This window comes from Sarcophilus harrisii, chromosome 1 (assembly GCF_902635505.1).
Source record: "Sarcophilus harrisii chromosome 1, mSarHar1.11, whole genome shotgun sequence".
In the NCBI taxonomy this organism is placed as follows: Eukaryota; Metazoa; Chordata; class Mammalia; order Dasyuromorphia; family Dasyuridae; genus Sarcophilus; species Sarcophilus harrisii.
Window position 1 is genome coordinate 454587464 of NC_045426.1, and position 16739 is coordinate 454604202.

Consider the following 16739-nt stretch of genomic DNA (forward strand, 5'->3'; position numbering starts at 1 on the left):
AGAGTGTAAGTTCCTTGAGGACAGGAACGTTCTCATTTCTGTAGTTGGCATTCCCAGAACCTAGCTTAGAGCCTAGTACAAAATAGGCTATTGGACTGATTGGATTCAAGTAAGATGCCTATCTTAGGGATTCGCAGTCAAATCAGGAGCCAGATGTGACAGCCTTCACAGTGAATATTTTTCTTTAGGAGTGCCTCACAGTTAAAAGAAGATCTCTGTGGAGTGGGCAAGGGTTATGATATAAGAAATTCAACTTTCTGACTTTTGTTGCTTGTGGGAACAGGACCTTTACCCTGGCTGAGGCAAGGCCCAACAGGCTTCAGTGTCAAAAAGTACTGTGGGAAAAAGGGATATGTCTTGCCCTCCCTTTCTCATACACCTCCCTTTTCAGCATTCTCCAGCAAATAAAGCTAATTCTGTTGGTGCCCTCTTTTAAAAACTCTTTTCTATAGAACCAAGGGAATTATCTGATACTAGAGGAAACACTCTCAGCTTGCAAAGAAAGTCTTTTTAGGACTGACAAAAAAAAGGAAGCTGAGATGTAAGATTGAAGAAATATCTGTGTGTTTGGGGCAGCTCTCCATAGATGGACCCATTATCCTGATATATTTTTGGGGGGTTTGTCTTTATTTTCTGTTATTGTTGTTCCTCTATTCCTCCCTCCACCCCCATCTATCCAACAGAGAATAGAAGAACTGTATAGAAACAATATACACATGTAATCTTCACTGGATAAGTAGCATTTCTGTCTTAATACTGTTAGAGCCTTCTCCACAAGTTCTCAAGCAAGCCTCATTAGTGCTCTTGAACTTGCCTCTTTACTTTTTCTGTGTCCATTCAATTTCTGCTTTCAATTAACTTTTTGAGTCCACTTTTTACCCTCAGATGAGACACTAGGCTGAGAGTTGACAGTGGGGTTAGGGAAAAAATTAGAATCCAGAGTACTGGGATAAAGTTTCTGAGAGGCATATTTTAACTCTATGTAAGGAATAATTTCCCTAAGAATCAAGACTTTCCCAAAATGGAATGAGTTATCTGCCCAGGTAAAGATTTCCTTCTCATCTCAAGTCCTCAAGCAAAGATTTCACGACCACTTGTTAGTAATATATAAGGGATTCGCGACCAAGTATGGGTTTGACTAGATGACCTCTAAGGCATCTTCTAACTTAGAGAGTCTGTGATTCTGTGAAGGAAACAAGTTGGAATGCTCTTCAATGTAAACAAACAACAATAAAGCCTCTTTCTCCCATTAAAAACAAAAACATACACTGAAAAAGAGTCAGTATAATGGACTCCAAAACCTTTCCTATCAACATGGGAAACACATAAAAATTTTGCCTTTGCATAGCAATCTCCCATTAAAATCTATCTATTAACAACTCAAATATTCTATTTTAAACAATCCCCTCAACATATTGCTCTGGGTGAAACCAACTTCCAACTGGGGACACCCAGGCCAACTTCTCGAGTAAAAAAAGTCCATATTTTTTCCTCCTTCTCCCTCCCCTTTCTTTCCTCTGCTTGCTGTTTTTCTGTAGCCTAAGGCTCAAAGCTCATTTGCATAACATTCTCCTCTTTGGTAAAGACTAATTACTCTTCAGGACCCCTCTCCCTAAAGAGAATTCAGAACCATAAGTCTTCTCTCTTGAAAGTAGAAGCCAGAAAAGAAGGCTCTCTCTTCTTCCAAGTTCTCACCAATTTACACAGGCATGGAGTTTTGAATAATTATTATCAATGAAGAAAAATTCAGGCAAATGACCTTGGAATCACAGGTTTTCTTTCATTCTCCCTTCTCTCTTTCCTTTTTTCCCTCCTTCCCTCCTTCCCCTCCTTTTTTCCTTTATTTATCATATCCTGTTCCTTCCTTCCTTCCTTTCTTCCTTCCTCTACTGACTCTGTGCCTTTTTCATCATTTGTTCCACATATCTGAAATGGGTTCCCTCTTCACTTTTGCCTCTTGGCTTCTCTGGCTTCTTTCAATCCTGAGATCAAACCCCACTTTCTGCAGAAGGCCTTTCCTGTTATCCACATTCTCTCCATTGCTAGTGCCTTCCTTCTGAGATTATGTTCCATTTGCACTATATATAATATAAAAATATACATACATACACATACACAAATATATATCTTTATGTACTTTTTTTGCTTGGTGTCTCTCTCTCATTAAAATATAATTTCTTTGAAGGCATGGTCTAAGTTTTGGGGAGGTTTTGTATTTCCAGTGCTTAGCACAATGACTGGAACATATCCCCCCTTCCCTTTCTCTCCTTTTCCCCTTCTCTTTCTTTCTGAAAATTATAGCTTAGAATATATAAAATATGAAGGATGAGTTAAACACAAAATGTTTATTATTTCAACTAGAAAGAAAGATTCAGGGAGAAAACAAATGAGGATTATAGAAATCTTGGATAAATATCTCCAGGGATTATATATAAAGTGAATTGTTTCAGACATCACAGTCTGGAATTTTAAGCTTAACATTTAATAATATTCTTAAAGATAATTTCCATGCTTGTATTTTTTAATGAGATGAAATCAGTGGATTGAGTAGCAATATCTAGTACCCACAGATGTAATAGCATAAATTAAGTTCAAAATTAATTATAATTTCATGAACATATTTTTCTTTGATATCGTTGAGGCACATAATCTTATTTCATCAGATAATCATAGTACAACTAATAATAGGAGTCAATGAAAAACTTTACTTTCCTCTAACGTTTTTCTTTGGGGAATTTTGAGTTGCCATCATTTGGGAATTGATGAGAAGTGGGCTATTGCCCCTATGTTTAAGATCAAACTGCTTTTATAGAAAGTGACCTTCTGCTTATAAAGACAGCTCCATGTCTTGCCTTTAGTCTTACTGAAGGATTATGACAGATTGGAAGTTGATAATTATATGGATATGTTTGTCCACCTGTTTGGCATATATTTATATATACCCATATGACTGAAAATGACAAAACGACTCTCTCTCTCTCTCTCTCTCTCTCTGTCTCTGTCTGTCTCTGTCTCTGTCTCTGTCTCTCTCTCTCTCCACATGTACACTCTCAGTAGAAAGATACATATTTTTTTTACTGAGTTAGTTCCTATGTAACTGGATAGGATCAAAGAATCTAGTAACAAATGGGCATTACAAATTCAGGTCTACAGGAACAGTATATTTCCAAGGGAATTGTAAACTCTTTCTATATATATCAATATATCTATCCATTAGCAGGTCACTTAATATATGGTTACTTCTGGGCATTTTTCACCAATTTTGACTTATCTCTCAGGCTATGGTTAGAGTGAATTATAAGTTTTGACTCCATAATATAATATTTTTCAACTGCCTATCAGGAATGTCAGAAGCAGATGCTGTATATCCCAGCAAATCTATCTTCCTGCTCTTCTCTTTAGGTTTGAAAAAGGTGGAGAGTTTATAAATTAGCAAAGAAATACTTTTAGATCCTGAAAGGGGGAGGGAATAAAGACTGAACATTGTAGTTTGATTGCTAACCCTCCCCAACCCTTTCTTATCTTCCAACATTCCAAATGCTCTCCTATCCCCAGGTTAGCCATTCATAGTAAAAGGTCAATATCTTTTCACACTTGGGAAATCTCATTCAAGTTTTTTTGTCAATGGGCAAGTCATGAGCAGCTCTTCCAATTTAGGGATGGTTGACGTCACCAAGGAGGCGATAAATATCTGTTGATATAATTGGATGTGAGATTCTGTGTTATGATAGCAAAACTTTGCCCATTGCTGTTCGGAAGGACCCTATGATTTATTCAGGAGCAGATCGAGCACGCAATCTAGCTGTCAAGAAAGCGTCAGCTTATTAGGCAAGTACTGCGTGATTCCATAAGAGGGTCTAAGCTATAAAAATCCCGCAACCAAGCCCTGATTAGAAGAAAATCTGATCCCAAGTTCGGGGAAGAGACGTCTCAGAGACACAGAAGAAGCACCTGAAAAGCTTCAGTCTCCTCCCTCCCGGAGCTACTCCGCTCATTTGCAGAAGCGACTCTGAAGGTAGGGAGAAACCTGATAACACGATTTCAGATTCACTAAAAACTTTCCCCTGCTTTAGGTATGTTACTGTGCTCTGTGAGCCCTCCTTTGATCGAAATGTGTCTTTGTGTGTGCTTGTGTTTATGCAGGTTATGTCTCTGAGTGTATCTTTATATTTCTGATAGTTCCTGCTACCTGACAAAGAACACCATCCCCAAAACAATAACCCACAAACCAAAAAGGTGTTTTTCATCACCAAAATGTCTCAAATTCTTTTCACTCACTTTTTAGCAAAGGAGTCCCTGTTTGAGGGCCGGGAGGATGAAACAGAAATCAGTTTGGAAAGGAGAAGGAAGAGTGAGAGTCTGCCGCTACTAAACTACATAGTTTTTAGCAAAAAGTTCCCTCTTTATATTACACCCAGAAAAACAGAGCACATAGCGCCTCTTTGGTCGCGCTCAGCCCAGCAGTTGTGTTCAGTGTTTGCAGTCTTGGGAGTTATATACAGTGGGCAAAACTCTCTGAGGTCGCACCTCCGGACATCCGACATAGAAAAAAAAACAATTCAGTAGGTTTGGAGCCCACTGGAGTCCAGGTGCATTTGGTTGGATAAAAGCTTCAGTACCGAGGACAGCGCCCATCTAGAGATGCCCATCCCCAGCTTCTAGCTATGGCTAATGAAGGAATTGGATGTGTTGCTTTGCGCAGCGTTGAGTTGTGCTATGTTATGTTATGTTGTGTAAGTGTGTAGAAAGTCACTGAAGCGGAGATGGAGTGCCTTCTCCCAGCTCAGTTAAACTCCATACCTTATCTCTTTCTTTTCTTTCCTTTCCTCTTCTTTTTTTCTTTTTTCCCCCTTGATTTCCTCTCTCCCCTTTTTGATTCCTTTCTTCCCTCTTATCTCCCACCCTTTGTGCTGCAGATCAGGTCCTAGACCATGAAGCTCCAGCTTCTTGTGTCTACTGGGATCCTGCTGGTTACGCTCTTGCCTTGCCAAGAATGCAGAGCTCTCATCAGCAAGGGTTCCGCTTCGTCCATGGGGTCCGCAGCTCAGCCCCTGGACTTCTTCCAGCCGCCGCCGCCGCCGCCGAATCAGCAGCAGCCCCTGCCTCTTCTGCTCCGCATGGGAGAAGAATACTTCCTGCGCCTGGGCAACCTCAACAAGAGCCCCGCTGCTTCCCTCTCCTCCTTGTCCTCGTCCTCTTCCTCCTCCTCCTCCCCTGGAAGCAACCCTAGTAGCCCCTTCTCCCCCGAGGTCTCCGTCTCCAACTTTTTCCGGGGGGCCGTCCAAAGGCTCCAACACCTGCAACTCCCCCAGCGTTCCCTAGACAGTCAGGCAGGTCTAGGGGAGGGAGGAGCTGAGAGTACCTACGGAGAGCAGCGGGAGGCGATGGAGAGAGAGAAGCGATCGGAAGAACCTCCCATCTCTCTAGATCTGACTTTCCACCTCCTCCGAGAAGTCCTAGAAATGGCCCGGGCCGAACAGTTAGCTCAGCAAGCTCACAGCAACAGGAAATTGATGGAGATTATTGGAAAGTGAGACACCCCGTTTTGCCAAAGAGATTTTGCATTTAGCACAAAAAAAAGAAAAAAAAATACAGTATTCTGTACCATAGTGCTGCTCTGATATCATTTGTTTATTTTTATATAGCTTGAAACATAGAGGATGTACACTGAGAGAGCCTATATCCCTTAATTAGCATGCACGAAGTGTATTTCAGTGCAGTAACAAGAAAATTGTACTTTGTAATTTTATTTCCCATCTCCAAGTTGTTGTAGTGATATGGTTAGCACAGGTGTAGAACTTTGAGGAAATGTTTTGAAGGAGTAGAGGAAAGTCACCTACTTAAGCTTGCTGTGTTCTAAAGTCAAGGAGAAAGCTTTTCTCCTTGGGTTAAGGGTGGTTGGTCGGGGAAACCCTGTAAGTTCTTCTGAATCATTTTTTTCCTTGTAAACATTGTCTAATAAAACATCTTTCCAGCCCTCAGTCAATTTGGTTGTGTAAAAGAATGTTGAATATTTATATTTTTAATAAAAGCTGCAAAGGTCATGATGGGTTCATCTATATTTTCTCTTGTGTTTTTACACACGAAGTAAAGAGTTTCTCCCTTACTTCCATACCCCATTTTATTTATCATAAAGAAAACCAAGGAAAAAATGTTCCTGAGTTTTCATTTCTATACAAAATACATTGACTAGAAGGGGCTTCTACAATAATGCAAAGGGCATTGGCTAGCTGTATTCACCTATATTTTCTCTTGCGTTTTTACACATGAAGAAAAGAGTTTTTCCCTTTCTTCCCCACCCAACTCTTTATCACAAAGAAAACAGAGAGAAAATTGTTCCTGATTTTTCATTTCTATAGAAAATGGAGGAGTTTAAGACAGTGTCTACAATGGCCTTAGGATAAATATAGGGTCCTCAGTTTCTTTTAGATTTTGAAGATGTTTTCTAGCTCTTGCAGTCCATGGTTCTATGAAATGCAGCTGAGATGAAAAACTGGTTCATAATGACAATGCTTTTAAAACCTACCGCCTATTATATTTAAGATAGTTTTGTGTGGGGGTGAGAGAGAAAAAGAAGAGTGTGTGTGGGGAGTGAGATGAAGAAAGAGGGAAATAAAAAAAAATGTACATCTCCAAAAATCACTGTAAAATAACATGGTTTAATTTAGCAAAACAAAAAAGTATATTCATCTCTGTTTCATCAAGATTTCTTAGCCTAAAGTGATCTCTTTTTCGAAGGTGCTAAATAAAATCGTATTTATTCCTAGTATTAGAAAACTGGCAACATGATGCTACCCAAAGCTATTAAAGAAAGTAATATGTAAATTGACACTTGCTGAAATTATTTTTGGGTGAAATAGTTTATGTAAGGACTTTAGCTTCTAAAACTCCAAAATGTTTCCATTTTCATAAATATTCCAAGTTTTATCATCCTAGTTCACAGGAACATAAACCACTTCTCTTCATTCTAAGATGGAATATTTCCAAAGAATTTAGTTTCACAATTAATTAATCTGCCTGGGTACACTTCAAAATTGAATAACTAACAAAAATGAAAAAAAGATTGGCTTCGTAATGGTTAAAAGCTAATTTTTGTTTATGTGAAGAAGCATATTCTCCTTTTTCTTGTAAATACATCTGCTTAATGACTTCATAAAACAGAGGGATACAGCATGAATAAGCCATTATAAGACTATAAGTTTTTTTAAAAAATTCACATTTATTTAATATTTCATACATAGTAGAATTACAGCCATGCTCCAAAGGAGTCATTATGGTGTGTCAAACAAAATGTGACTTGAAAAGTATGTTTAAATCCATGCAGCTTTTTATTACCATATATTACCTTGGCTCCTATGTAGTTATGTAAGAAAGTAAAGTTTCTTCTAAAAGGTCTCCTTTACCTAAGGAATAGATTATCTGAATATCTAAACCTGAGACTGGAATAATGCTGAAAGAGGTATGCTAGCCCCTGGATATATATATCTCAACCCTATATTCTTTTGGGCTATTAAAAATGTTCTTAATTCAGTGGACATTCTGCAAAGATAAGGAAGCAAAAATATGTATCTAGCACTAAAAAAGAAGATTTTTTAAGTAAGCATTTCATAGCTTTGGTCAATGATATTTGCATTTTGGAAATAAATTGCTAAATCAATCACTTGTTAATTTAAACACAAAATACATGTTCATTGACCAATGACATCATTAGAAAGAAAAAGTTACAATACCACATATTATGATTATAACAAAATAACAAGTTTTGCTTCTTTTTCCCATTGAAGATTCTGGTTACATGTGCATGCATGCACACACAGGCACACAGACACACACAAACACACACACACATCTTTATAAGGTATCCTTATACCACATTATAACAAGATCATTTCATTTTCTCCTTGTTGCAGCAAGTTCTCCAAAGTATTCTTCTCCCCATTCCCCTTATTCCCCATTCTAGTCAGGTAATTAACATGGAATCAAAGCTTTTTGCAAAAAAACTCATTGAGAGGTCCCATTCATTCACTACTTCATATTTATTTCATCTAGGTCACCTGCTGCCTCTGTGTTTGCTCCTTAGTCAAGCAGACATAGAGGTAGCAGCTGGAATGAACATCATTCACTCAAGGAGTTTAACCAGGAAAAAGAGAAGACATGGCGAGCTGGTTCATTTTCAGCTCCATCACTGCTTCCTGAAGCACCTTCCACTTGTCCCTGGGGGGCAGAAGAGTCAATCCTGACCTGTAAAAGAAGAAAATATGTATAGAAGGAAGAAGGAGAGACAGGACCTATTTAAGTTGGTCCAGTTTTTTTCTTTTAAATAAAGGTTATCTAGAAGACATCAATAATTATATAGAATGTAATAATAATAATGATGACAATTTTTTATTATTAAAATGACAAAAATCTATGAAATGCTCAGAAGAGGGGCCCAACTAATTTGGTCTGTAAAAGTTAATATGTTTATAAGCCAAAGAAGGGCCAGCAGTAACACAGCACCAGTTACTGCAAGCAGGGGAGGGAATGTCTTGAGACTTATGGAAGGAGTCCAGGATGCTTTTTTTCTCTCATTTGTTTTAAAGAAACATCAGTTCCACAGGTCTTACTGATCACACTGGATTTTTACAGGTCAGTCTGCAATTAATAGGAGTTTTAACTAAGAAAACATAACAGAATTAAGCAACCTTAGCAATGATGAATACTCCAGACTCTCAGGTGGCTAGGTACATACTTTTCCCCATGTGTTAAAATCAAGACTAGATGTCTTTCAAAAACTCAGGGTTGATTTTTAACAGGTCATGGAAAATAGAAAAGTTTAAAGATAATCTGACATTCACAAGGTTTTATTTTCAAGTTTATGATCACTATAAGCTAATTTGTAGTAATCAAGTATAATTAAACTTGGTGATATTTTCTAGGGAATAAGGTTTTCATTGAAATTTTTAGAGATCACATAGGAGTTTTGCTATTTTTTTAGATTTTTAAAAAAGTATTATTGAATATAATGGAAGATTTTTATAAGAAATTTTCATTATATTAAAGTTGATTATCTCCTTGAATTCAAAGCTATATTAATAAACACAAACAATTCTTCTTGTAGAAACCAGAAATAAAGAGGGAACAGGGAGTGAGGGATAACAGCATTTTAAAATCTTACATTCTAGATTACTGAAAGCTGAAAGTTCTATTAATTCAGAATGAGATAGTAGCCAAACAATGAATGAAATAAATACATGCATTCAACAATTGTAATGCCCCAGCCAAGAAGCTGCAACACTTATACATGCAAAACCCCTTTGTTGAATATGTCATTATTTTCTTTTAAAATGGATTGGAACGAAATGGGAAAGTTTGGCATGCTCTTTATTAGATGCTCTAGTCTAAACAAATACTTTTGGATGGTGTGCAGAGAAGGTTCCACATGTTCAAGAATTTATTAAGCAAGAGTCTTCCTAATAATAAAGTTACTTTTTGATCATAAATGAGGAAGGCCCCAGGAAGATCCTACTAATCAACATACCACTGAGGAGCATTGGGCTTAAAAAGCATGTTACCGAGTTGTTGTGAATTTATATATATATATATATATATATATATATATATATATATATATATATATATATTTGTATATCTCAATCTACTCCTTAGAACTCACTGTTCAATTAATCTTCTGTTTCTGACAGTCCCATGAATTCTGTGCCTATAAAGTACAAATCACTTCTTTTCACTCGACTTTTTTTAGGATATAAGATCATACACAAGACTTTAAGTTGTAATGGACCATAAAGTTCACCTGGCCCAATTGCCCTCTTCTGACAAATAAAGAAACAGAGTAACAGGAAACTTAAGTCATTTCCCCCAAATTACAATTATCAAATGGCAGGATTGAAATTCTACCCCAAGTTCTTATACCCTAAATTCAATGCTCTTTGCAAACAATTTGCTACTTTAAAGCAATATATCTATATGTATATCTGTGTGTATACACATACATCTATATACACATGTATATGTACATTTATATAGATATATAGAGTGTCAGGTCTGGAGTAAAGAAGACTCATCTTCCTGAGTTCAAATCTGGCCTCAGATATTTACTCTCTGTGTGACCCTGAGCAAATCACTTAATCCTGCTTACCTCAGTTTCCTCAGGTATAAAATGAGCTGGAGAAGGAATGGCAAACCACTCATGTATTTTTACCAAGAAAACCTCAAAAGTGGTCACAGAGAGTTGAACATGACAAAAATGACTAAACAACAACAAAATACATAAACACACGTATGTTTGTTGAGCATAATGTCTGATGTACTCAACAGTATATGTATGTATATATAAATATATTGCATATATTCACATGTTATCTACATATAATTATATTATATACACATGTGTATGTATGTATATGGGTTTAAATATATATGTATATATATATAAGCATACACACACACACACACACACACACACACACACACACACATATATATATATATATATATATATATATATATATATATGAGGCAACACAATAGAGGAAAAAGATAATTCATCTCCAAGTCAATGGATAAGACCTGGCCTGAAGTCCCACCCATGATCCAAACTGGCTGTAGGGTTCTCAATAATTTACTTCATCTTTTTAGCATCTCTACTCTAGGCAATTCTGAATATAAAGGAAAGCATAAAGGAAAGGAAGGTTGAGCACAATGGATAGCATGCTGAACTTAGACTACCGAAGTCCTGAGTTCAACTCCAGTCTCAGATTGCTAATTGTGTAGTCTTGGGCAAATCACTAACCTCAAATTTCTCATCTGTAAAATGAATTTAATAATAACACTTATTTCATTGGGTTGTTGTGAGGATCCAGTGATATAACATATGTAAAGCATTTTTTAAGCCTTAAAAAGCGCTATATAAATACTAGCTAATACAGTATCTGTCATCTATGATTATTATTATTCACATTCCACTCTACTCTAATATCTTTACTAAAATTGCCTCACTGTCATTCATCTGATTTGTGATTGTTCAGTTATGTTTGCTCTTTATGACCCCATTTGGGATTTTCTTGGCAGAGAGAATGGAGTGATATGCCATTTTCTTCTTCAGCTTTTTTACAGATTGAGAAAACTGAGGCAAACAGGGTTCAGTGATTTGCCCAGGGTCATATGGCTCATAAGTGTCTCAGGTGAGATTTGAACTTAGAAAGATTAGTTTTCCTGACTCCAGGCCTGGTACTCTATTTACTCTACTACCTAGCTGCTCCATTCCTCTTACAGGCAAGACCAAATGATGTGAAATAGTAATTCAACTAATCTTTTCTGAATATAAACTGAATTCTGTCTACACTGTAACAAGGTCAAATTTGTAACCTCTTTTTTCCCTAGGAAGCTCCTGACTAGAAAGAATTTCTATGGAAGTTATTCTGGAATAAATTAATGTGAGAATATTGGAGGAAAGAACTTCTCGGAGAACCCAAAATGGAAGAATAGAGTCTTGAGTGTGGGAGAGGAGAAAACTATTACCCTTGAGCTTCTCTTTGAACCAGGAAACATTTAAGATGGGAAGAAAATCAAACATGCACAGGAGACCTGGCTTTTAGTTTTTGCTCTGATCCTAATTGTGGGACCCTGGCTCATTATTTGCTGTAAAATGAGGACAATGATACTTGATCACTTTTCACAGAATTTTTGTGAAAAAAGCACTGTTTTAAAAAAAACTTGTCTCTGTACTAGATGCCAAAACTCTAATATTTCAATGTCCTTAGTTCTTAATATTTGGCCTTAAAATGTTCCTATTTATCATTTCATACATCTAAAATTTTTGATGATTATTTTTATTTAGTTCTCTCAGAAATCTGGGGAGAGAGAAATATCATGGAGAAGCACATTGAAGTAAATGACAGACAGATCATTCTGGGGCCTACAGCTGAAAACTTGTCCTGTGTCCATAAGACTAGTTTAAAGCCTCTTTGATCCAATCAGAAATAAAAGTACAAATGTGAGTGAGTCTCCCCTTTCTTAATATTTTAAATTTGCAAAATAAACTGATCCTCAGGACCTCCTTTTTACCATTCAGGACACTACTTAGGTATACTTCATTGTAACAAAGTAAATTTGAGAAAATAGTATTTGTTTTGCTTATCTTTATAGAAAAAATTCCATAATTCAGGGATTCCATTCCCTAAGCCTATTCCCATTATTATCTGCCCAGTTGTACTCTGTTTCTGAGTATAATCAAGGTTTTCTCCAAGATGGGCTTCTGTATAGATCTATGGAGAGTCAAAAAATATTACTTAAAATAAAGACTTATTAGAAACTTCTTTTTTCCTTGCAAATCAAATCAGACACACACACACACACACACACACACACACACACACACACACACACACACACAATTGCCTTTCCCTCCTCCTCCCCTGTCCATATTGCTGGCTATTAGCAAAGTGCTTTTGGATTTTCCCGATCTTCTTAAGCTGAGGAGCTGGGTCTGTTGCAAACTTCAGGAAGACAAATAGATCACTTATTGTTTATTATTTCTACTACTAAGGGTATATTATTGTAGAGTTTAGTTTGGGACCTATGAGAAAATGAACAGTAGGTATCAGACATTGGTTATTTCTGAATTTTATACTTTGTTCTGCTTGGGTTAGGGAGGGTTAGGGTTAGACAGTCTCTGCTCTCAAGGAGCTTATACTCCATTCCTTTTCTGTAATCCAAAACCCAACACCAACACATCTGAAGTCCCTTCAACAAACTAAGTAGAAATAGTTCAGTCAAGAATAAGAAACAAATTTGAACACATATATTCCTGACATGAATTTTCTAATCTGAAAATATTTATAAACTTGGAATTTTGAAAATAAAGCATTTGTTGCATCTAAAAACAGTAGCAAAGTTTTATTGATAGGTATTTGCTAAGCAGCTATGTTTGTTAAGCAACTACTGTGTGCTGGAAATTATACCAGGCACAGGGATATAATTCTAAAAGTGAGATAATACAATTCAGGTTATTTGAAAAAAGATTCCTTTCAAGCAATTCTTTTTCCTTTTCAGGTATCAATTATCCATTCCCCTTTCCAAACCATTTTTCAACATTGCTCCTTTCTCCTACTGCCTTCCACTCCCTCCTGTCTGAAAGTCTCCTTGTTCACAGAGGTAATTTTTATATTGTAAAAGAACCTTACTACTTCAGTAAAACACATATAACATGGACTTAATTGAGATTGGGTATAAGGAAGAAAGGTGATAAATGAAACAGCTTTTTAATCCACTGAAAGCTAGAACAGCAAGTCTGGTACATTCATCACCTTTTATTGGGCTCTTGGACAGCCCCCCTGCTTTCCATGTTACTTGGCAGAAATGTTGTAAAACTTTCTTTAGATCATTGCCTGTGACTTGATTATTTCATTATTTAAGTTCCATTATTTAAGTATTTACTTCCATTCTTTTTTGCAGCTGGTGGTGACTACATTCACTACAGATTCACTGACTCTTTAGAAATTAAAACAAAAATAAAAACTTGAGAATCAGATCTTCACTTTCAAGCTTTGAACTTAAATCCGAAGGTTCCTTCTGGGAGTTTATTAAACCCCATTTCACAGGTGGAATAAAGTACAAGTTTTGGGCAGGAGGCGAAACTCAAATGTCAAAATGAATGTTGTAGTAGTAGGCCCACATATAGCAAGACCTGTTCTTGAGTGTGGCTTGAAGAAAAGCAGAGCAGACAACTAACTCTAGCCTCTTCTCCCCACACCCTTCTCCAAGGGAGACTTTCTTTACCACTAGGAGGGGAAGCAGGAGGTGGAGGCCAAAATCCATTCTCTCTTCTCCTCAGAGAGATGGGAGAATTGAACTAGAAGTATATCTATGTGTTCTCTTAAATATTATTCATCTAGGGAATATGATCAAGTTTCAATAATTTTTGGTCTATTTGCCATTTCTGGATGGAAAGGGCACTCCAAGCTTTATACCAAGGTTTTCCCATCTAATACCAGTTCCATAATAAATACACATAGCAAATTTATCTATTTATCTAAAGCATAGCAAAAGAGAAATCAGAGAATGTATACATGGGAGAATATATAGAGTGTGTTGAGTATAGATAATAGAGATGGAACAAGACACAGTACCCACCCTCAAGGAGCTTATGATTTAATTAAAGGCATTAGGCACATACAGATATTTATAACACATGATAGATTGAAAGAATAAAAAATGAGACATTTAACTAAAATTCCATGAGAAATTTGAGGAGAAAGAAAACACTAGGTCTTTAAGTAAGGGAATAGATATTTCTATCTATTGTAAGGTACTGTTCCAGAAATTACACAAAGTATTCCATTCCTATCAGGAATTGTTCTTTTAACCTGAAAAAAAGTTGTTCCCACATCAATTATATATCAAATCTCACCCTCACTCAACATAAACATTCTTATTACTCTTATCATCAAAATGACAACAGCCTGACTCACTTGTGATTAGGAAATCACTCTTGGAATTCCATTTGCAGTATCTGACTTGAGCATCTTGTGTTAATTAAAATATTCCTGTCATAGAAGATTGTACTAGAGAATGTTGATTTATATTCCAATGAAAGACTGGTTAGTTGTTTGGTGTTCCCATGGAGGACCTCTGTGCATTTCCTTTATTTTTCTTATCTTTTGCTCAGAGTGGAACTAGGAAAATCATGAGCTTAACTGACTGACCTGATGGCTCAATTAGCATCAGTACTGACATTCTGTCTCCCAAGATGAGCCCAGACATGAGCCATGCTATACTCACACAAGTAAATCACAAAGTGCAAGAAGTCAGGTTGGATTTATGTTGACATTATAGCTGAAATTCTGCCATTAGTTATTTCTTTGGATTAAGGTTAGAGATGGCATAGAATAGTATACAGAAAACGGATACTAAAACCAGAAAAGCCTAGATTGAAATCCCACCTTGGGCACATAATAGCTACGTGACCCTTAAGAAGAGTCATTGAATCCCAGGGTTCTAAGCAATTAAGAAGGTATCCACCTGCTTCAGTAGAGGAAGTCTCCTGACCCAGGAGTTTCTTTTACCAATGGAATCCCAGGTCCAGCTTTATCTTTTTGATAAAGGCACTGAAGGGCTCTAATAAAATACAACTGTGTCAGCTGGGAAGGTTGGAAGAGTAAGCTATTATTTTAATTTTCCAAAATATTTCATTTGTATGGATCATTCACAAATGCAGATTCCTACAGGCTTTAATAGGTGGTCTTAATGAACCAATGGGGTGCTTTGGCCAAGAAACATTCTTCTCATGAACTCAATGAACTCTACTCGTTCTGTTACCTCCAGGATCAAATACAAACTTCTCTGCTTGACATTCAAACCCGTTCACAAACTAGCTTCAATCTACCTTTATCTCATTATATTTTACTCTCAGTTCTTATACTGTTAAGTCCTACCAGACTGGCTTTCTTGTTGTTGCACAGACATGACAATCTATCTCCTTACTTTGATACCATTGAACAGGCTGTCCTCTATGACCAGAATGTATTCTTCCTCTCATCTCCTCAAATTATTAGAATTCCTCATTCCTCTCAAATCCCCTCCTACACGAGGCCTTTCCTAATTCCTCTTTTCTGCTGTTCAATTTGAATTGCCATTAAAAATTACCTTGCATTTATTTTATTGTTGCTTTTAATTATAATAGCATCTATATATCACTTTATTGTTGTTACTGTTGTCATTTTTCAATCATGTCTGATTCTTTTTTTTTTTACCCATTTACCAAAGAGAGAAGAATCACATGGAAACAGGATGATTTATCTTCATGAGTTCAAATGCAATTTCAGACACTTATTAGCTGTGTGACACTGGGAAAATCGTATAACTGTTTATCTCAGTTTCCTCATCCGTAAAAATGAGCTGGAGAAGGAAATGGCAAGAAAATCCCAAATGGGGTGATAAAAAACTGATTGTGACTGAAAAATGGGGGTACCCATTTTTTACCCATTTTCAGCAGATACTGGAGCGGTTTGCTATTTCCTTTTCCAGCTCATTTTATACATGAGAAAACTGAAGTAAACAGAATTATGTGACTTGCCCAGGGTCACACAGCTAATAGCATTTGTGGCCAGATTAGAACTCGGGAAGAAGACCCAGTGTTCTATCCACTGTATCACCTAGCTGCCCATAAATCCCCTTAGAATTTTGCAAAATGCTTTTCAAATATTATTTAGTTTTATCCTTACAATTCTGGGAGACAATTGCTAATATTAACCCCATTTTGCAAACGAGGCAGCAGTTAAATGAGTTGTCTATCATCACATAGCTGGCAAGTATTTGAGACTGCCCTTGAATTCAAATCTTCCTGATGCTAGGTTTGCAACCCTCCATTACTTTGTCAATATTTTAAATTATTTTGTATATTCTAATTGTGTGTATATTGTCTCCACTTACACCTTGAGCACTTTAAGAACAGGAAATTCTTTATTTCTGCTTTCGTATCCCAGATACATGATCTGCAGTAGGCACTGATTAGTTGACAAACTTTTTGATAACAAACTTCTTCAATAGCTAGGTTGGTCCTCAGATAGCAGATGCCCCCATCCCTGACTCAAGTCTTATCTGCAGCTACTAAAAATTCAACTCAGTATCTCATTTCCTTTCTTTCCCCATATCCTCTCCTTTTTCTAATTTTTTTATTTCAATAATGCGGTCAAAAAATTGGGACAGGAGATAGTTTATCGTGTGAGGGACAACAAGTA

General features: G+C 36.6%; 2 protein-coding genes across 3 annotated transcripts in view; one reads left to right on the forward strand and one right to left on the reverse strand.

Moving 5' to 3' along the window:
* The first annotated feature begins 3718 nt into the window (after positions 1-3718).
* CRH (corticotropin releasing hormone) lies at positions 3719-6084 on the forward strand. Its single transcript, XM_003759728.4, has 2 exons — positions 3719-4015; positions 4917-6084. The coding sequence occupies exon 2, from the start codon at positions 4932-4934 to the stop codon at positions 5532-5534; it is 603 nt and encodes a 200-aa protein (XP_003759776.1). The 5' UTR covers positions 3719-4015; positions 4917-4931; the 3' UTR covers positions 5535-6084.
* Positions 6085-7388: 1304 nt separating this feature from the next.
* The window catches only part of TRIM55 (tripartite motif containing 55), a 72198-nt gene continuing 62847 nt past the window's right edge, over positions 7389-16739 (reverse strand). For both annotated transcript variants that reach the window (XM_012541286.2, XM_031946332.1), the window contains one exon: positions 7389-8241. In XM_012541286.2, coding sequence (XP_012396740.1) covers positions 8116-8241 — 126 coding nt within the window. In that variant the 3' untranslated portion in view covers positions 7389-8115. The remainder of the gene's footprint in view (positions 8242-16739) is intronic.

Coding starts and splice junctions, on each gene's coding strand:
- CRH (XM_003759728.4), top strand. CDS start 4,932: ATGAAGCTCCAGCTTCTTGTGTCTACTGGGATCCTGCTGGTTACGCTC.